The sequence below is a fragment of the Eretmochelys imbricata genome, chromosome 12, assembly GCF_965152235.1.
Source record: "Eretmochelys imbricata isolate rEreImb1 chromosome 12, rEreImb1.hap1, whole genome shotgun sequence".
In the NCBI taxonomy this organism is placed as follows: Eukaryota; Metazoa; Chordata; order Testudines; family Cheloniidae; genus Eretmochelys; species Eretmochelys imbricata.
The window spans coordinates 24,488,630-24,510,715 of NC_135583.1; the positions used below are offsets into that span (position 1 = coordinate 24,488,630).

Here is a 22,086-nt window from a genome sequence, read left to right on the forward strand (position 1 = left end):
TGACAGACTGGTTAAGTTTCCAGTCAGGTTATAGAAGAGAACAAAAGTAATTAAGAAATCAGATTCCAAATCTCATTATTTGACACAGAGGAGAGGTTATCCCATGTGACCTGGCAAAATGAGTGTCTAGAATTACAGGCAACAGCCACAAATTCTATGCAGTATTATCATGTAACAGTGTTATCTGCTGTGGACACAAAGGTGAATGGAGGAAAATACAACAGGCTGACTTAGAGTCAGGGATCATAAAAAGGCCACCCCCTCATTACCTCTGAGACAGCATTAATTTTAATAGGCTTCCAGACAGTGTTCACCACCCCTCCCCATTTTTCAGCCAAATGGATGACGATCAAATCTCAGGATATCAAAATTTATAGCAGACTATTGCATTTGATTAAAAATTCTGACCATCTTCTTCATATTATAGCATAAGTCTACGATATATCACGTAGGATTGCTCTAGGAAATAAGCAATTGTTATCCTTGCTCACTACCATTTCACACAATTGTATCTAGGAGCACTTTTTCATTGGCAGCAAACTTTTTTTAAAGGAATTAAATCTGAAAGTTTATGGATTGCCCTCAAAAGGTCACTTCTATGCAGAAATATTACACAGTGTCTTTTTAGAAGAGTGAACATTCCAGAATCTTTAACAGACAAAGTATTGTACATAAGAGGATAACGTATGGTAGTCATACAGTAGAAGTTATTTGAAGTTTGTTTTTCACATATTGTAAAATCCAAATATTCACTGCCAAGGAATTTAAGTGTTTTTTCTTTAATGTACAAGTAATATAAAAAGAAACATATGTACATATCTCTGCTGTTGCTAACACAGATTGAAAGAGATTTCCAAACAACCAAATAAATGGAAAACTAAGTATTTGTCTATACAGGAACTAGACACCCATGGCTCACCTGTGCCAGCGAACTCGGGCTCGCAGGGCTTGGACTGCAGGGCTGTTTCATTGCTGGGTAGACTTCTGGGCTTGGGCTGGAGCCCAAGGGTCCAAAGCTCAGGCTCCAGCCCGAGCCCAGAAATCAACCTAGCAATGAAACAGCCCCATAGCCCCAGGGCCTGAGTCAGCTGGCAAAGGCCAGCCATGGATGGCTAATTTCTGTGTAGACATACCCTTAAGTCATTAGAGTGCAAATCAAATCTCTAGATTTCAATGAAGGGTAGCTCATAGAAGCTCTTGTTTATGTATTAACATTTTATAATTTGTCATGAGCAAAAGACACAGTCATTTAATTTGAAATATAAAACCAGCATAACATTATTAATAATTATCCAACAATTTAATTAATGTATAAAAACCACCTCAATAGTCACTTACTGGCTGATTCCTTCAAATGAAGCTTCCCTTGAGATGTTTCCACTATCAGTATTAACACCACGCTGGAGGGGAAGATGAAAAGAACTATCATTGTGTGCTAAAGACACGAATTTTACAATAAATTCATTGACAGAATCCATTACATAAGGTCTTTTAGAAAGCTTACTTGTAAATATAATTTGAACGATTGCATAAAATCAGTAAGAGGTAAAAACAAGGTTACATAGTCACATTTAGAGACACAGTTATTCATTACTGAAGAGACAGATGGAACTCAAGTTGACATGTGCTGCCTAGGATCTTAGCAGGGCTAACCTTCTCTTTTCTAAAATAGCTTGGTGACAATTTTCTTGGTGGGGAGCAGAGGGCAAAAAAGGTGCGTCCCGTAAACAAGACAGTAATGGGTGGGAGTAGAATAAGAACTGTATTAGGAATTTTTAAAACACATTTCCTTGGAAAGAAGTAATTCCATACTGCCTTGGCAACTCTTGTTCCATAACTTGGAGTGCCTCTCCCCTACAGCTTGCCATTCACACAAGAAGCATGAAAGACACCATACTGGCTGCTACATAGCACTGCTGACGTCTCTCAGTTTGTGAGGAATCATATGGAACAGCACTGCCTTTCTGTGCTTGGAACAAAACCAATGGAGAAGAGGCACAAGTGCAGGAATTCTGCTGAACTAAGCAAAGAATGTTCTTTGGATCAGCATTCCTCCAGAGCTCAGGGAGGGAAAGCAGCTCAGAGAAGTAGGAAGTTTTGAGTGAAACAGACCCAGTAGACAGGGAGTTGCTCAACCTCCATAAAAATAGACAAATAATGACAGACACATGCACCAGACACATGCACAGGATAATGGAAATTTGAAGAAGAGGAAAGGACAGCTCAAATCACCATCACACTTCACCCTGGGAAGAAGTGGCTGAGGGGTGAAGAGCATTGTAACTTTACCCTCCCACCCTGGAGTCGTGTGAATGTTATGTTGTAATCTAAAGTGGGATCTAGATAGTAACTTGATCCCACTCTCATACTATTGAAGGAAAACTGCCCTGAGCCCCTACCTCATCATACAGAAGGGCAGTACTCCAATTCCTCTAAGTGCCAGTGGGAGGACTCAAATATGCAGGTGACATGGTGAGAACAATGGGAAAGCAGGATGTGATTTCGCAGCATTTAGAATGGACTGGAGGGAAACAATGTGGGTGTCAAGTGAGTTTCCTGTAAATTAAGTGTGAAACTACCAGAACATGGATAAGAGTTTTGGTAGTAGGACACAGGGAAGAAGGGACAGGATTTAGCAACTCACTGACTGAATGTGAGGAGAGAGGAGAAAGGCTAGTCAACTATACGAAGACGGCTGACCTCAAACTGGAGGATGGAGACATTATTCTCTGGGCTGGAGAAGGGACAAAGAGGATGCATAATGAGCAGACACCTCTGATTAATTCATCTGTTTACTGAAGAGCAACAGGATAAGTATTCTCCAGGAACAACAAATATGACTTACCAAGGTAAGAAGTACTGAGGGTTTCTTTTGAGCCAAGACACTGGTTATCTAAAAGAACAGGATTGCAGTTATAGTACATTTTTTTTTCCTATCCACTTCATATATCACTATTTTATTATGGACAATTTGCTTCTTGTCAATGTTATATGTGGCAATCTTAGAAACGTACTAACATTTCAAGCATGCTAAAAGAAGTCACTTCATACATTCTGCTTGTTAGGCAAAGGCAGCAATACAACTGGTGAAAAGTATGAATCAATAAAACCTTTTGCTGTAAAAGAAATACAATAAAAAGGTTAAACACCAGAACACAGCCAAAGTAGCATGACTAATCTCATCTGACTTATAATATGTCACATCCAAAATTGATTTTATATCAATTAAACAAACAAACATGAATTAAAAATCTAGTCAACAAAAATTATAAAGTAGTTTCAGGACCTACACCTCCCCGAAGCCTGACAAATGTAGTGGATTTGTCACTTTTTGTGATTTAAAATAAGTTTTTCTTCCATCCCCCACCCATGTTGCTGTGTGAAAGACCCATGCAGGCAGGGAAAATGGACTAAGTAGCTGACAGAGGAAACAGTGATACTCACTACATACAAAGTGCTACCAAGTGCACAAAGTAAACAAACTGGAAAAGAGAAAAATGTTTCTTTGATCTCTTTCCGATTCAGTAATCTTATGTCACTTGTTACAAGAGTCATTAAAAAAATGTTCAGACAGAAGGGTGGTTTTTAAGTTGGTGTCCTTTTAAGACACGTGCAACAAGTGCATTGCAAGATTAAATCTACAGCCATTATCGGCAGAGGAAATGTGCGAGAGCTAAGAAGGGTTTTTTCCATGAAGACCCATATAATAGGACATGGAAATCAGGAATTATAGCAGGAAAAGATTTGTGCTACTACATATAAAAACACAGTATGCATTGATGTTATTACACTATCGTGTGCTGAATATTTACAGTTATTCTCACTGGGTCATCTTTTCTTGATTAAAAACTTCTCTACAATATCCCAACTTCCTTCAGCATCTTTGACACATTTATAAATTGAGGCTACAGTAGGTCTTCTATTTCAACTGGGTGTGATTAAAAGCTTACACTCTTCAACTTGTTCCATTTGTATGCCACAAGAAATTGAAGTAAACCACAGTATTGTTATTTCCATAGATTGCCTTCTATCGCAGAATAGCTTATGTCAACTCAACAGCCACATTTCCCAAGACTAGACATCACTGGAGTTCTACTGGTTTTATAAGAACAGTCACAGTTAAATGCCCTTGGTTTGTTTCACACTGTGGCTAACATTTCTCAATAAGCCTGGTTTCCTGACTGTTTAAGAGGGAATGAAAAACACACAATATTTATCAGCCATCTCACTAGTCTGCCTGGTCTTTCGGGAGAAGAAAAAGTATAACAATGTCATCTCACTACAATGGTATCACCACAGATTTGAATTAGTCTAGCAGTCCCATTAAACCACACTTGAGACATTTTTAGTCACTATTTGTACTTCTGTTGAAAATCAGTATGAATTCAACTTAAGTTACAAGGGATAGATCTGAAAGATTCTGGGTTTCCCACTCTCATACTACTATTGGTATTTAAAATGCTTTGTCTTTTGGTTGTAACTATATTACAAATAAATAAATGGAGAGGAGTAGATACTTTATATTAAGGTCAATTCTTACCCTACCATCTCTTTGAGAAGAAAACATTGGGGTCACAGACAGGTATACTTTTAATATGGCTGCACAGATGTGGGTGCTGAGACTCAGGGAGCTTGGCTTGTTTAGCCTAACTAAAAGAAGGCTGAGGGGAGATATGATTGCTCTCTATAAATATATCAGAGGGATAAATACCAGAGAGGGAGAGGAATTATTTAAACTCAGTACCAATGTGGACACAAGAACAAATGGATATAAACTGGCCACTAGGAAATTTAGATTAGAAATTAGACGAAGGTTTCTAACCATCAGAGGAGTGAAGTTTTGGAATAGCCTTCCGAGGGAAGTAGTGGGGGCAAAAGATCTATCTTGCTTTAAGATTAAACTCGATAAGTTTATGGAGGAGATGGTATGATGGGATAACATGGTTTTGGTAATTAAATATTCATGGTAAATAGGCCCAATGGCCTGTGATGGGTTTTAGATGGGGTAAGATCCAAGTTACCTGGGAAAGAATTTTCTGTAGTATCTGGCTGATGAATCTTGCCCATATGCTCAGGGTTTAGCTGATCACCATATTTGGGGTCGGGAAGGAATTTTCCTCCAGGGCAGATTGGAAGAGGCCCTGGAGGTTTTTCGCCTTCCTCTGTAGCATGGGGCACGGGTCACTTGCTGGAGGATTCTCTGCTCCTTGAGGTCTTTAAACTACAATTTGAGGACTTCAATAGCACAGATATAGGTGTGAGGTTTTTTTTGTAGGAGTGGTGGGTGAAATTCTGTGGCCTGCGTTGTGCAGGAGGTCAGACTAGATGATCATAATGGTCCCTTCTGACCTAAATATCTATGAATCTATATGCATTTATTGATCCAATAAATGAACCACATAACTAGGACAAAGATATTTCACCAAATTAGCATCAACTTGTTACCAGTTTGCTCCAATAACACACACCACATGAAGTAAAGAACTAAATGCATAGTCACAAGTACATTACATATCAATACTGCAACGTCTTTTAAAGATCTTTTGTATTTTCTAACCTTCATGAGATACTGTGACTATTACACACTTTCCAGCAGTATCCATCATTGAAGAATCTGGTACACATGCTCACCCGATCAATTCAAGTCAAAGATTCTAATACAGTGGATAACCAAGGTATTAGACTTCTAGGGTCAGGGGTATTGGAACTAAGGGTGCTGGGTGTGGGGCAGCACCCCCTGGCTTGAAGTGGTTTCCATCATATACACAGAATTTACAGTTTTGTTCATTGGCTTTCAGCATCCCCACTATAAAAATTGCTCCAATACCACTGTCTAGAGTCATTTTACAAAGGTATTTACAGGTCTAGTGGAATTACAGAGGCACCCAATGAGAGTAAGGCACCTAGTGGGATTTACAGAAATGCCTAAGCAGGTTAGGTGTTTATCTGCATCTTTTGATACCTAAATACCTTTGCAAATCAGGCCCCTAGTGCCTTGACATTGGGGAAGTGTATGTTCCTAGTAGAACGGGCAAGCACTGTATCCAAAGCCTTTGAAAAATGAAAGACTGCTTGCACAATCCAGGAATGTCTCAAAATATGTACATACTGACTGACCAAATAAATGAATAATGAGAGCGCTCACCTTTGAAAGCACTGGACAATTTTCATACAAGCCCCTTTTCCTTTCTAAGCATAGAAGTTAAAAAGCTAAAGTGTTCTTGAATGGTGTTTATTTAATGTATATACAATGTATTGTCACAGAGTTCCTACAGGCCATTCTGACTTTGCTAACTTATTACCTGGCAATATGCTTTTGTCAAATACAGACAGGTTCATATTGCAGAGAAATACAATACTGCAAAACTTCATTGGTTTATGACTTAAGCTGGGATACTCCAAAGAGAAAAATGTCGATATATGGGCTTACAAATTGTCCCAAATTAAAGAGATCCACATTCCTTCCTGGATAAAATTTTAAGCACTGAGACAGAATATAAAGATACATAATGGCATTTGTTGATAGGAGACTGCACACAAAATGTCAATAAATGTGATTCTTTATAAAGAAGCATGTGTTCCTACTTGCAATTGCTCGCCTTGGCTTCTGTATTCTGTACTTCTGTATTCTAACACATCAAGTCTGATAACAAGAAACTAGGATTCCAATCCAAATGCGTCAAGCAGCAATCTCTTCACAGCTTCCTCAACCCACAGTTAAGGAAATACACTAGCACAACCACCGTTTAGAGATAATTTCAATGTGAAGATGAAATGAAACGATCTCCACAGCTGGTAAAAATCAGATTTTGGGTCTGACAAGTCAGGTTAGCATCCTGCAGGGGACAGAAATAGCAAGATCTTCCTTTTTAAGCTGCTCTCCATAAGACTCACCACAGAGTATGGCAAACATGCTGCCATAATCCTGCTGAGCTTTCCTACTGAAAAAAAAACTAGCCAGGTGCACAAAAACATAACATCTACTCAAAAACAACTATACAAAGAGAAACTTACGTGTCCAATTAATACCCATATTTAAAAATACATGGATACAAGAGACAAAATAATATTTGAATAAATAATTAAATGAAAAATTAAAATATTTTACATTCAAGCAGCTCATGAAAATTTAATACATTTTATGAAATAGGGATAAAGAGGAAAGTTTATGTTTACTGGTTAAGCATTGGTATTGCTAACCCATTTGTCTGTCTTTTCCTCACAGGTTCCCAGAACCCTTCAGAATCATGCCCAATTAACCTTTTTATTAAATACAGAGCATATTAAAAAGTGTCTCTAAATTGGTCTCAATGTACAATCCAACAAAATGGCAGCATAATATTTTTAAGAGTTTTAGAAAAGTTTATAAAACAAATGTCATTATTCAGGAACTGGAGGTAGGACTAATTAATGAGGAAATGAAGATAATATTTAGTGGAACAAGATTTTTTGTAGGAAATTACTGCCATACTTTCAGAACAATCATTAATTTTGTATTCATAGGGAAAATATTAGGAAAAGCAGACACTCACCTCATTTTTATAGTGTACTTCATCCACAGCATATTTCTTCCTGAAATATTCGGGATGATGAATCCTTTAGAATACAAGGAAAATACAATACTTGGTGTTAGCCATGTTATAAAATTAAATAGTTTAGGTTATGAAAAAGATGACATAGTGCCCGGGCTATTCGCACAGTACTACCATCATAGATATAAAGAAATCAAGAATAATAATGTTAATAAACATTAACATCTCAGTACAATAGCTAACAATAAAATTTACTATGGTTACATTACTTTAAGGTTTTGACCTAGACCATGTCTGAAACTTAGACTTCTTAGGTTTCAGAGTAGCAGCCATGTTAGTCTGTATTCGCAAAAAGAAAAGGAGTACATGTGGCACCTTAGAGACTAAGGAATTTATTTGAGCATACGCTTTCGTGAGCTACAGCTCACTTCATCGTCTCCTCCAGTCCTAAAATGTCCTGTATTCCCAGAGTAATCCTCCTTGTTAAGGTTGTGAATTGTGCCACACTCATTTGTGTCCAAATTTTTAAAAGGTATGGAAACAACTTGGTGCAAGTGAGTTTTTCCACTAACTGATGAGTCCTGGTGATGAATCAACAAGTTCTAAATCATGTCCCTTCCCACCCTCACCTGCAAAAGGAAAGACTATACTATTCTCATGCAGAAAGTAATCACCACATATCATAGGTAAAATTTGTGGGAGAGGTTTTTTGCCAGTCTAATAAATGGAGGGATTACTGATAACAGAAGAAAAACTTTTTAAATCATGATACTCCTTTAAGTGACCCTCCCCTATGACCTCTTCTCATTAATGTTTGTGAGGTATAGAAAAATACATTAGTGATCTTGCCTTCTTTTGCAGAAATTCTCTATTTTTACACATTTTATTTAAACATAACTCGAATTCTAGTCCCTTTCTATACCTAACATTTTATAGTTCTTTTACCTCTGAGGACTTTGCATATTCCCCATTCATTAGCAAGGTTTCTTTCCCCCTAATTCCTCAAATATTTAAGTATTTAAATATTCCAACAAAGTTGGGAATAAATTTAACTCTCATAATTTTGGCTCTATTTAACAGTTAAACCCTAACTCTGAACCCAGTTAACTTATGGTCACTGTTGTTTAATGCTCCACTGCAGTGCCTCCAAATCATCATTTATGTCATGCTGCATTGTTCAAAGCAAAGCTGAGAATTGTTCCTGATGATGTGCAGATCCTCAGTCTAGTATACTAGCTCTTCTATTTTTGCTAACTTCTTTTTGTCCTTTGATCAGTAAATTAAATTGCTGATAATTCAATCCTAAGGTATTCACTCACTTACTGACAAACTTTCTTTTGAAGAGTGAGCTTCTCTTTCCTCTCTCTAATCTTTTCTAAAATCATCAATATCCATCAATACTTAGTTCACTTTTTTCTATTCGATTTATTGTAGCAAAATGAACTCACTGAAATGGGTCATATTTTAAATGCCCCCGCACTCATTGGTTGGATTTAATTATTTCAGAACAAATTTTCAGAATTATATGCCACAGCTGCATTGTCTCCTGCTTCACTGCATTTAGACTCTGCTTGGTGTGAGGACTTGGCTCCTCTCTGGAATGTTTAAGTGTCTACCTTACTTACTTCTCCTTTCTCTGCCTTACTTCTCCCTTCTAGCTATTCTAAACTCCACACTGAAGAGTGAAGTGTCCTCCCCCCACCCCAAAATCAAGGCTCCAAACAGACTATATGTGAGGAACTCTCCTCTTTTTGTGGCGTGAACAGTTACGATGGCCAGAGGTAGGACATTTGCCTGCTCATAACATGCTCAAATGCAGGAGGTTATCCAGGATAAGATCCTCTGGGCTGACACTGGAAGTTCTTTCATCCTTTCTGCTTCTGTTACAAAGAGTTGCGTGGATTTGCGAAAGAATTTAGTCCTCTCAATCTAGAGGACGAGGGCACGCCCAACATCCAATGAATAAAGCCACCATTCTTCTGAGTTCTTGTGATACTTCAGGAAGAAGACTGGCTGGAAAATAGCCTGATTTCGATGAAACTGCAAAACCACCTTTGGCAGGAAAGGGGGGGGGGGGGCGGGAGGAGGGGGCACAGTTGGTCTTTGTCCTTGAAGAACATCATGGAGGTGGTAAGGGCCTTGACTTCAGAGATCCTTCTGGCTGAGGTGATCTCAACCAGGAAGGCAACCTTCCAAGAGAGATGCAGTAGAGGGTACAATGCTAATCATTTGAAGGGAGGGCAAGTGAGCCTTGACAGAACCAGGTTTAAGTCCCACACAGGGGTGTGCACAGGGGGCATCAGGGGTACACGCACCCCCAATAATCATCTCCGCAATTTCTGGCAGCTTCTGTTCCAGCCCCCGATCAGTGATTCCCTGCCCCAAGACCATCCTTCCCCCTTTCTGCCAGCGTGGGAGTCGGGCTGAGCGCAGCTGAAGAGACGTGGCTGGGAAAGGCACTGCAGCTAGTGCTCTCATTGAACCCCACTAGATGGCGCCCTGAGCAGGGAAGCTGGGCTTGCCACAGAGTACTGTGAAAGGAGTAGCCTGTGTTACAACTTTAGGGTTTTTGTGGGGGAAGGCAGATTAGCATTGCATGTTGCTAATGCTGTTGCAAGCTTTGAAAAGCATTTTGGGGAAGGTTAAATATGTAAGTAAAAAATAAAAAAAAATTTTGCAGGCTGCAAAAGGCTAAAAAAAAAAAGGAAACAAAAACAAATTCATTTAACATTGCAGCTAGCAAGCTTAGTTTAACAATAAGACACTGGCTCCAGTCCAAGGTCACAGCGCTAGACGAAAAGTTTCTCTCTCAGTCAGCCACAGCCAGCCATAAGAAAACCAGGGCTGCAAAAATAAAAAACACCCAGGCAAAACAACAAGGGGGGAGCAGAGCTTTGCATCCCTAAAGCCGTTGTGTTTTGGAAAAGTGAAGAAAGCCACAGAAAGCCGATTTGGACTGGCACAAAAAGCACCAGGAACAGAGGTCGAAAAATAAAACACCCCCAAAGAAACTGAGGACTTAAAACCCTCTTAAAAGCTGGAGTAATTCGGAGATCACAGCGAACCCTAAACAACCTGTGCGCACAAAACAGAACTCCCGTCCACCCTTCCCCCTCTTCTTCTTACGTTACACCCAGGCCTGGCCAGCCTCGGGTAGTGCATGTGTAAGTATAAAAGTGGGTTAGGGCTTAGGGCACTAATGCTTTTTTCCTTCCTCTGAGTGACGTGGAAAATGCCGCCCCCCTCCCCCGCCAGCACTCTGCGTTATTATTTTATCAATAAAGCTTTAAAACTTAGACACTTGGTGTGTTCCATCATCTCCTCCCTTAACCATCCTGTGGCCTCAACCTAATCACCTGACACCTCAGGCAAACTGGTAACAAAAAATCTGTCACACCTGCTGAGCCCCATCCCTTCCTCGCCCACAGCCTTCAGTAAGTGTTTAGAATCTGGGACAATGGGGAAGCAGCAGGGGCTGGGGTGATGGGTGAGGAGCCAGAGGAGGCAGGAGGAGTCAGGAGGGTGGAGGAGGCAGCAGGGCCCGAGGACATTGGGTGTGTGCGTGGGGGGGTGTTTAAAGTGCGCCCCCCAAATAATCTTCATTTAAATCCCTGCGCATGCCCCTGGTCCCAAGAGTCAAAGGAGGGGGGAAAATCGACTCACGGACCCAAGGATAAAGTCTCTGCAGTACCGTAAGAAAACAGACTGTCATCTCAAGAGAGCACTGACCTGACATTCACCACTGGGTGGAATACCAAAATTGCTGTTAAATGTAACTTGATAGACATGAGAGCCAGACCTTGCCGTTTTAGATGAACTACTTGCTCCAAAATAGACCAAAGGGAAGACCAAATTGGAGAGAGGCCTTGTTGGTAAGCCCATATTGAGAAGCACTTCCATTTGGCCAGGTAGGTCGCCCTAGTGGATGGCTTCCTACTACCTTGGAAGACATGTCAAACTTGTTCCAAACAGGCCTGCTCCTTTGGATTCACCATGTAACATCCATGCAGTTAGTTGAAGGGAGCTGAGGTTCAGGTGGAGTACCCAACTGTGGTCTTGTGAAATCAGGTTCAGACAAAGTGCAAGCGGGGTTACTATTGATAAATCTATTAGCGTGCTGAACCAGTGTTGGCATGGCCACGCTGGGGCTATAAGAATAACTCTCGCCTTGTCCCATTTGATTTTCAGCAAAATGCACAGAACAGGAGCAGGATGGCATCGGAGAGGGAGCTTGTGCTGTGCCCACACAGTGAGCAAAATTGATGGCATTTCCTGTTCTGTTTGGCCGTGAACTGGTCTACCTGGGGAGACCCCTACCTTTGGGAGATGAACCTGATGACCTCCAGGTGAAGGGATCATTCAAGAACAAATGGATAGAAACTGGTCATTGGGAAGTTTAGACTTGAAATTAGACGAAGGTTTCTAACCATCAGAGGAGTGAAGTTTTGGAATGGCCTTCCAAGGGAAGCAGTGGCGGCAAAAGACCTATCTGGCTTTAAGATTAGACTCAATAAGTTTATGGAGGAGATGGTATGATGGGATAACATGATTTTGGCAATTAATTGATCTTTAAATATTCATTGTAAATAGGCCCAATAGCCTGTGATGGGATGTTAGATGGGGTGGGATCTGAGTTACTACAGAAAATTCTTTCCTGGGTATCTGGCTGCTGAATCTTGCCCATATGCTCAGGGTTTAGCTGATCGCTATATTTGGGGTTGGGAAAGAATTTTCCTCCAGGGCAGATTGGAAGAGGCCCTGGAGGTTTTTCGCCTTCCTCCGTAGCATGGGGCATGGGTCACTTGCTGGAGGATTCTCTGCTCCTTGAAGTCTTTAAACCACGATTTGAGGACTTCAATAGCTCAGACATAGGTGAGAGGTTTTTCACAGGAGTGGGTCGGTGAGATTCTGTGGCCTGCGTTGTGCAGGAGGTCAGACTAGATGATCATAATGGTCCCTTCTGACCTTAATATCTATGAATTCATGGTGAGAAGAAAAGGATCTGCTGAGGTAATCCGCCAGCGTATTCTGGACTCACGGAAGATGTGAAGCCTCAAGATTGATGGAGTGCTTCACACAGAAGTCCTATAGATGGATGGCTTCCTGAACAGGGCAGAGGATCAAGCTCCTCCCTACTTGTTGATATAGAACATGGCGACGGTATTGTCCATCATAACCTGCATCACTTTGCCTCGGATCTGGGGAAGGAAAAGTTGGCAGGCTAAGCGAAGTGCCCTGAGTTCCCCGATGTTTATGTGCAGGGAGAGTTCTTCTTGGGAACACAGGCCCTGAGGTTGCTGAGGTAGGCTTGCCAACCTAGGTCTGATGCATCCAACACTACGGACACTGATGGCTGGGGAATGATAAAGGAGACTCACATCATTACCGACCTTGAGTCCTTCCACCAGGCGAGGGAGGCAAGGACCAGAGATGGAACAGTGACCACTGCATCCAAGTAGTCTCTGTTTGGGAAGTAAACTGAAAATAGCCACATCTACAGGGGCCTGAGGCACAGCCTGGCATGCTGGACCATGTAAATGCATGCGGCCATGTGCCCCAGGAGCTTGAGGCAAACTCGGGCTTTCATAATTGGATGGACCATGACCTTAGATAACAGGTCTGATATAGTCTGGAATCAGGCCTCTGGGAGGAAGACTGGCTTGGATCAAGTTGAGCACTGCCCCAATAAATTCTATTCTCTGAACTGGAATAAGAGTTGACTTTTACTTGTTTAATCAACAGGCCTAGCGCTTGGAAGGTGGCTTGGACCATGATGATGATGTTCTTTACTTCAGCCTCTAAACAACCCTTGAACAGCCAGTCAACTAGGTACAGGTAGACCTGAATGCCTCACCATCTGAGGAAGGCAGCTACCGCCACCATGCCCTTCATGAACACCTGTGGGGGCTGTGGACAGGCTGAAAGGAAGAGCTTGTAGGTAGTGAGTTTGGTTTACAATAAACCTGAGAAATCTCCAGTGGCCACAGAAGATAGAAATGTGAAAGTCAGCATCCTTCAAGTTGAGGGCAGCATACAGTCCCCTGAATCCAGTGAGGTAATGACAAAGGTTCAGGATGGATTTTAGGATTGGGAAATATTGGGAGTAAAATCCTTTCCCCTGAGTCTTGAGGAACCTCCTCCACGGTCCCCATCTGTAGGAGGGTTTGCAGCTCCTGGGTGAGGAGTTGCTTGTGGGAAGCGTCCCTGAGGAGGGACAATGCTGGGGGTGATAGGGAGGGGCGCATGAAAACTGGAGGATATAGCTGACCACCACTGTATTTAGCACCCAGTGGTCCGATGTTATGTACAACCACACCAGGCTGAAGTGGGACAGTCGGTCCAAAAATAAAGGGGAGGGAGGATCTGAGGAGGGAACTGGCACTTTCAACAGGCCTGCTTGGGTCCACCAGAGTACTTATGTGACCCCAGCTGGGGGGCTGAGCTGGATGGAAGTGGTTGACATCACTTGTAACCTCTCCCTTTTCTCAGAGCTGGAGCCAAGAAGAGTGGTGGCTGTTGGGGCCTGAAATGCTTTGTCGAAGTAGACTGAGCACAGAGGCCCAGAAATCTGAAGATGGACCTTGAGTGCTTCAGGCTGTGCAGTCTCGTGTCTGTCTGCTCTGAAAATAGGAAAGAGTCTTCGAAAGGGAGGTTCTGGATTGATTGCTGGACCTCATGAGGGAGATCCGATGACTGAAACCAAGAGCATCACCTCATGGTGACAGAGGAGGCCATTATCCTAGCTGCTGCATTGGCTGCGTCTAGTGCCACCTTGAGTGAGGGCCTGGCAACATCCTTACCCTCCTCTAAGAAGGCAGAGAATTCCTGCATTGAGTCCTGAGGCAGACAGTCTTTGAACTTGGACAAGGAGTCTGACAGATTGTAGTCTTGCTAGTTTGTGATACGAAGCTGTAGATTACCTGTTGAATAAACTTTCCTCCCAATGGGTCCATTTTTTGCATCTTTTTGTTTTGGGGGGGGCGGTGGGGGGACGACGACACTTGTCTGTCCCTGGTCATTGGCTGACAACACAACAAGGGACCCTGGAAGGGGGTGGGAGTTTAGGTACTCATACCCACAGGTTGGCACATAATATTTCTTTTCAACCCCCTTTGAGATGGGGGGACAGAGAAGGAGTTTGCCACAGGGCCTTGACCAGACCCATTACTGCCTCATTAATGAGTAAGGCCACTTTGGAAGGAACAACTGAAGCCAAGATGTTGATAAGACTGTGGGATGATTCCTTAAGCTCCTCGAGCTCTAGCCCCAGATTAGCTGCTATCCGCTTCAGAAGGTCCTGATGGGCCCTGATGTCATCCTGCAGAAGTGATATACTCAGCCCAGAGACGGCCTCATCTGGGGGGGGAGGAGGGGCTTCTTCCTCAGCCTCAATAATGCCCATGGGAGCCACATCCTGAACACCAGTACTGGGTCAGTACTGAAGTTAGGGTCTGGTACCAAGTGTGGAGGAGTGGTAGCCTGTCTTTTAGAAGGCGCCAAGTACGATTGGTGGGAAGGGGGGACTACAATGGGGAAACCATCATGGGTTGCAGTACAACTACTGCATAGGCCATTGTCCACTTGGCCAGGCACGGGTGGGAGGACCCATACCAAGGTCTGGTGGTGCATAGGATGGGTACCGGTGGTGGCCCTTATGCTGGATGTAGGGTTCCACCTTGGACTCAGATGAAGAGTACCCCCAAGGTGACCACGGTGGAGTGGTACTCCTCTCTGTCTCCATTCAGTGCTGGGGGTCCAGAGACCAGTGGCTGGAGATGGTCACGAAGAGAATATCAGGGACAGCTTGGTCCTGGAGGATCTGGTGCCAGGAAGGACCTCAGAGCCCCATGCTCCCTCCTGCTCAAGACTGTTGGTGCCAGCAGCTGTCCCATCGGAGTTGGTGGAACCAGGAGTGTCATTAAGTCCCTGCCACTGTAAAGGCCTCTGGAGTTGACGGTACCCTCAATCTGCTGGTGCTGCAGTAGCTTCAGGGCTTCGGCGGAGGGTCCCACGCCAGACTCAATGCTCTGGGTGGAGTTGACGGTGCTGCTGTGGGACCATGGGTGGAAGAGTAGCCTGGTGCAGGTTGCACTTCACTGCCTTCCCCAGGTCTGTCCTCCTCCTGCATGGGTGAGAGCCCTCTGTCAGCGCACTGCTTTTTGTGCTTCTTCCTTCGCACTGAAGATAGGCAATGGTGGTGGGAAGTGTGCAGAGTACTTGGTGCAGAATCAGATCAGCTTGGCTCTCAGGCTAGTCCAAGAGCAGCTTCCATTATGATAGCTTTCAGTCTTATCTCTCTATTCTTTTTTGTGCAGGCTTTAAAGTCCCAACAAATCTGACACCAGTCTCTCATGTCAGTTTCTCCCAAACATTTCAGACAACTGGAGTGTGGGTCACTCACGGGCACAGATTTGCCACACACAGCGCAAGGTTTGAACCTTGGGGATCAGGGCATGCCCAGCCCAAAGGGCAAAGAGAGCCTTGGGACTAGAGGAGAGAGGGCATTCTATTTAATACATTCTATTTACATTCTATTTTCTATTTATATATACACACACTAAACTATATTTGAAACTAGCAAACTAGGAAACAGAATACATGAAAAGAAGCCTTGCTAAAGCAAGAGGAGCTGTTCCATCAGCCATCATGGGCAGGACGAAGGAATTGAGAGGGTGCCCCCATACCGGCGCATAAGCACATGGCACCAGAGGGTGCTAAAGCCGGCCCAACAGATACTACTAAGGGAAAAATCTCCAGCAATGGTGCATGAGGCACACACACATCTAACATGGAATGGACATGAGCAAGCACTCAAAGAAGAACTTATATTTTTTAATGAAAGCTCAGATTCTCATTCAATCTCTTTATTTCAGCAGCTGGGACTTTAAAACACAACAAATATCACAGGTTTCACCAAAAAAAAACAAAAAACAAAAACCCACATTGTTCCATGCGGAGGCTTGTGTATCGGCTGTGTAAATACTGCAGGATAAGGCACAAGGTGTTTGTAATGCTCATAGCATCAGTATACAACTGAGCCGGGTGCATGCTTATCGTCCTATGGGTCCATGCAGGTAACCCAGGCTTACGAAAAAAGGCATGAAAAAGGCTTGGTTTGTTTGCCGTTGACTTCAGGGACGGAGGAAGGGAGGTAAGTGCATCATGAGAGGCAAATGCCATGTTCCCATAATTACTTGCGCCAATGTTTTGGTCCCATAAGGCATTGCAAGCCCAACCCAAAATTCCACTCAGGTATGTGCACTGTGAGACTGCTACCCATAGTGCAGTGCTCTGTGCGCCAATGCAAGGCCTGCTAGTGAGTATGCACTCTGCCAACACAATGAACATAGCGTGGACACACAAAATTGACTTGCTTAAATTGGAGGCTCGATGTCAGCTTACTTGAAGTTGACATAACTTTGCAGTGTAGACATGGCCTAAGGGGAAGAAAGGTGATGAGAAGCAGGGTTTTTATGGTAAGGGAATTGGATACAAGTCATATCAGATCCTAAATTACAAGAAAGTACTTTTTTTTTTAAAGTCTCACCCAAATTCGATCCCAGACAGCTCACTCACAAGAACTATCATCAGAAGAGTGAGTATAGAGAGCCAGCATTAGAAACTTGCTAGAATTCTAGCTGATAGTATACGGAATGACCAGACATTCATTAAATTTCAAGTTTTACTCGCTTCTGTATTTCTCATTCAGCCCAACTAAATTCATAATTGTATGTGGTGTAGCATTTAAATCAGTGGAATAGGAAACAGTAACCCAGAGCTAAAGTCCGGCCTCAACCCATGATCCCTTGAAGTAGACATAACCTCTCTCCATTTTTCCATTAGTTGAATAGATCTAACAGTATATCTACAAATATACCACTAGATTTTATTTATTGTTTCAGTTATTTTAAATAGTTGTATGCTGGACATATCAAAATATCACAAATTTATCTTCGCAGCTTTACTAACTGTGCTCTGTTTTCTATCTTGAAACCCAATAAAACCTTGATTTCATTGGTTAAAACTATTTTAAAGTTACACTTGACTACATTACACAATAATTCAAAACAATTTCAAATTTTAAGAGATTTAAGATTTTGATACTATCTTGCATGACCTTCTCATAAACAAAGTACGGAAATACAACCTAGATGGAGTTACTATAAGGTGGGTGCATAACTGGTTGGAAAACAGTTCCCAGAGAGTAGTTATCAGTAGTTCACAGTCAAGCTGGAAGGGCATATCAAGGGGGGTCCAGTTCTGTTCATTATCATCATCAATTATTTAAATAATGGCATAGAGAGTACACTTAAGTTTGAGGAAGATACCAAGCTGGGAGGAGCCTCTGATATAAGCAAGTGCTTTGGAGGATAGGATTAAAATTCAAAATGATCTGGACAAACTGGAGAAATGGTTTGAAGTAAACAGGATGAAATTCAATAAGGACAAATGCAAAGTACTTCACTTAGGAAGAAACAATCAGTTTCACACATAGAAAAATGCACATGACTGCCCAGGAAGGGGTACTGCAGAAAGGGATCTGGGGGTCATAGTTAGGGCCCTACCAAATTTATGGCCACGAAAAACCCATCATGGACTGTGAAATCTGCTCTCCCCCATGAAATCTGATCTTTTGTGTGCTTTTACACTATACTATACAGATTTCACAGAGGAGACCAGCCTTTCTCTAACTGGGGTTCCTGACCCAAAAGGGAGTTGTGAGGTGGGGGGAAACCACCTGCATGCTATTAATGCTAGGTTATTTTAGGGGGGTTGTGGTATTGTCACCCTTACTTCTGCATTGCTTTCAGATCTGGGTGGCTGGAGAGCCAGGCACCCAGCTCTGAAGGCAGACCCCGCCAGCAGCAGTGCAGCGCAGCAATAAGGGTAGCAATACCTTACCAGGCCATTCTTACTTCTGCGCTGCTGCTTGCGCTGCCTTCAGGGCTGGGCTCCTGGCCTGCAGCCACTGCTCTCCAGCTGCCCAGCTCTGCAGGCAGCGCCATTGCCAGCAGCAGTGCAGAAGTATGGGTAGCAGTACCGTGACGCCCACTCCCCACCGCAAACAAACTCCTTTATGAGTCAGGACCCCTAAAAGTACAACTCCGTGAAATTTCAGATTTAAATAGCTGACTTCATTACATTTAAGATTTTTAAAATCCTATGACTGTGAAATTGACCAAAATGGACCGTAAATTTGGTAGGGCCCTAGTCATAGTGAATCACAAGCTAATATGAGTCAAGAGTGTAACATTGTTGGAAAAAAAAGCAAATATCATTCTGGGATGTATTAGCAGGAGTGTTGTAAAGCAAGACAAGAAGGAATTCTTCTGCTCTGTTCCATCCTGATAAGGTCTCAGCCCAAGTACTGTGTCCAGTTCAGGGAGCCACATTTTGGGAAAGATGTGAACAAATTGGAGAAATTCCAGAGGAGAGCAACAAAAATGATTAAAGGTCTAGAAAACATGACCTATGAGGAAATATTGGAAAAAATGGGTTTGTTTAATCTGGAGAAGAGAAGACTTTGGGGGGGGGGGAACATGATAACAGTTTTCAAGTACATAAAAGGTTGTTACAAGGAATAGGGAGAAAAACTGTTCTCCTTAACATTTGAGGATAGGACAAGAAGCAATGGGCTTAAATAGCAGAAAGGGAGGTTTAGGTTGGATATTAGGAAAAACGTCCTGTCAGGGTAGTTAAGCACAGGAATAAATTGCCTAAGAAGGTTGTGGAATCTCCATCATGGGAGATTTTTAAGAGCAGGTTAGACAAACACCTGTCAGGGATGGTCTAGATAATACTTAGTCCTGCCATGAGTGCAGGGGACTGGACTAGAAGACCTCGGGGGATCTGTTCCAGTCCTATGATTCTATAAAGATTTGATATTACCATAAGAATTCCATTAAACTTTTCATTTTACTTTAAAGTACTTTATGGCAAGAGTATAATAATGCAAACATGATGAAATAGTGTTTTAGTTTTCAGAACTCCAGTCAAGAAAGTTATATATAATAAAATGCATTCAAATTACAAGTGATGAATGCTAAATTAAAGTTGTGAGCAGAAGTTATGAGATGACAACTATTGCTGAATGAAATGCATGTTCAAAAAATATGAAAAATTATCATTTTTCTGGTTGAAAAAAATTGTTTACATCTATTAAGATATCTTTCAGCTACCAAAAGTTGAAGAAACATAGTCTGGAGTCAATTTCAAATCCTTTCTGCCTAAACAGAGGCTTAATTTAAAAAACTGGAAAGTCGTAAGTTCCTTTTGTGACATTTAAAATTTTATTTTTAAAAAAGGGCAGAGATAAAAAAAAGTTGGAAGAGTAGTTAATTTTTCAAGGTTTTTTAATGCTAATTACTGAAAAGTCATTTAAATGTCACCTTGTCCGCAAAGTATGCCTAGGCACCCTACAATAAAAGTCAGCTATAAAAGTAGCTCATCAGCAGGCTGAATTAAAGAAATCTTAAATCTGATATTACAGACAGAGAAGAGAGTTTGTAATTACCCATATTTTCGTTTCTTAATATGTTAATACTATCATTATCATGGATACCATTTAGCAATGCATGAACACTCACTTGTTATTGTCTAAATATTATTTTAGTAATATTGTGACTCTCTTTTGTAACTCAAATCAAGATTCATCTGTACATGCATCTTCAATACAGACTCATGGCCATTATTTTTCCTCATTCCACATAAACAACAGCCACTGAGGGAACTGGGTACAACAGCATATCCTGGACAGGATGGCAGCTATAATATAGTATATCTTGCAAACGAGAAGAGTTAGTGTGTTTAGCCACAAGTATAGTTGGAAATATAGTATATTTCCTCATATAGTTGGAATATTTATTCCAATGGTGGCTCTGTAGACATTGTTGGCTGTAAAACATGCACAACTCCCACTGACATTTGTAGGAAATGCTCCAGCAAATACAAATATAGTATGGCATAAGAACCAAGGCTACCTTTGAACCTAGAAAGACAGTTCACACAGAGAACAATGAGATGAATGAATACTGAAAAGCTAACTCTGCACAGAGCATTTATTGTTATGGTATATTATTAAGAGAGAGAATATATTTTCCTAAAGAGGGGTTAAACATAATGTTAACCTTCTGCACTCTTATTAAAATGTAACAGCCATCTACGGTTTGCATCACTACACAATATTGTATTAGTCTGCTGAAGCCCATAGATTCTGCAATGTCTAAGTAAAATGCCATTCAGTTACGAAGTGGTGCAACAGACTCAATGTGGACTTTCTTGCTTTTGTCAGTTTGTCCTATGTTATTTTCACATAATTAGACTTGCAATAGGATTTCTATGGAATGATAACACTGACAGTTTACTTTCACCTTCATGGTATGCTCTCTTTTGCCTTAAGCTAACCCCCAAACTCACTCAGCTGCATTCAACACTTCCTCCTAGTTATGTTCTCTTTTATTCAGCTTGTTTAACTATGCAGATGGATGAGAAACATCAGAATCCTAACAAACATTTTAGTTTTTATGTTTATTTTTCCAGTATAGGAAGAATCAATCCAACATTTTTGGAAAGTATAATTTAAAGGTCAAAGACACTTGATATGAGAAAGTAAATTTACATCTAAATTATATATGACTAACATGTACTATAACTAATCATTACACTGTTTGATGGTTACGCAGAAACCTATGGCGTCTTTTACACCATGGTTTGTTTGTACATTGCAATTACGCGGAAAGGCCTTACCTCACTGCTACATCCCAAAAGAAAGCAAGAATTATAAACACTATGTATTAAAGCAAACTCAAAATAATAGATAATGGGTCTCCTGTGAAAGGAAGACACTACATTAATATAATGCTGCATAGACAACAATGAAGTATTCCAGGCTATCTGACCACCTGCATGATATTAATTCATATATAAAAGGGTCGAATAAGTCTCACCTGCAATTTCCAATAGCTGAAGTCTGCCTTCAGTTAAAAATACCATTGTAATTAATTCAATTTACTTTTAAAAGGATCAGTAATATCTTCTAAATGAAAGTCAGTAACCATTTTGAGATTCTATTAGAATGTCAGGGAGAAAGACAATAAGTTCTGAAAGGAGACAAGACATGCCATACTGAAGAGTGTTTAATACGATTAAAATGCAGACCCATATGCCTTGTCCATTTACTTACTGTGTGTTAGCCTTGGGCTCCAAGCCCCTTGTAATAATGTAGCTAGATAACGTATACAATATAAATAAGATTTAACATAGCTGGAAAAAAACCCCAAAGTAGATGAATATGAAAGAGGCTACATAGTAAAACAAAGTCTAAAGGGACTGGGCTATGCAAGATGCTTCTCGGCTTAAAGAAATCCAAGAACAGTACCTTAGAAGATCCTGCACCTATTATGTTTTTGATTACATGAGAAGTTATGGAAGCTCTTATCCCTTTAATGAGAACAAGGGAATTCTGAAAGCTTTGAGAGAGTAGAGCTAAAGCCAGCAGGCTATACAGTCAAGAGTATATAAATATTTTCTTCCTTAAAGCTTAAACACGACAATA

The 22,086-nt window shown here is 41.5% G+C and overlaps 1 protein-coding gene across 3 annotated transcripts in view; it reads right to left on the reverse strand.

The window, feature by feature from the left end:
* Positions 1-22,086, reverse strand: part of PEPD (peptidase D) — a 223,290-nt gene that overhangs the window by 178,077 nt on the left and 23,127 nt on the right. For all 3 annotated transcript variants that reach the window (XM_077831255.1, XM_077831256.1, XM_077831254.1), the window contains exons 4-6: positions 7,533-7,596; positions 2,846-2,893; positions 1,339-1,400 (exon numbers count right to left, since the gene is read on the reverse strand). In XM_077831255.1, coding sequence (XP_077687381.1) covers positions 1,339-1,400; positions 2,846-2,893; positions 7,533-7,596 — 174 coding nt within the window. The remainder of the gene's footprint in view (positions 1-1,338; positions 1,401-2,845; positions 2,894-7,532; positions 7,597-22,086) is intronic.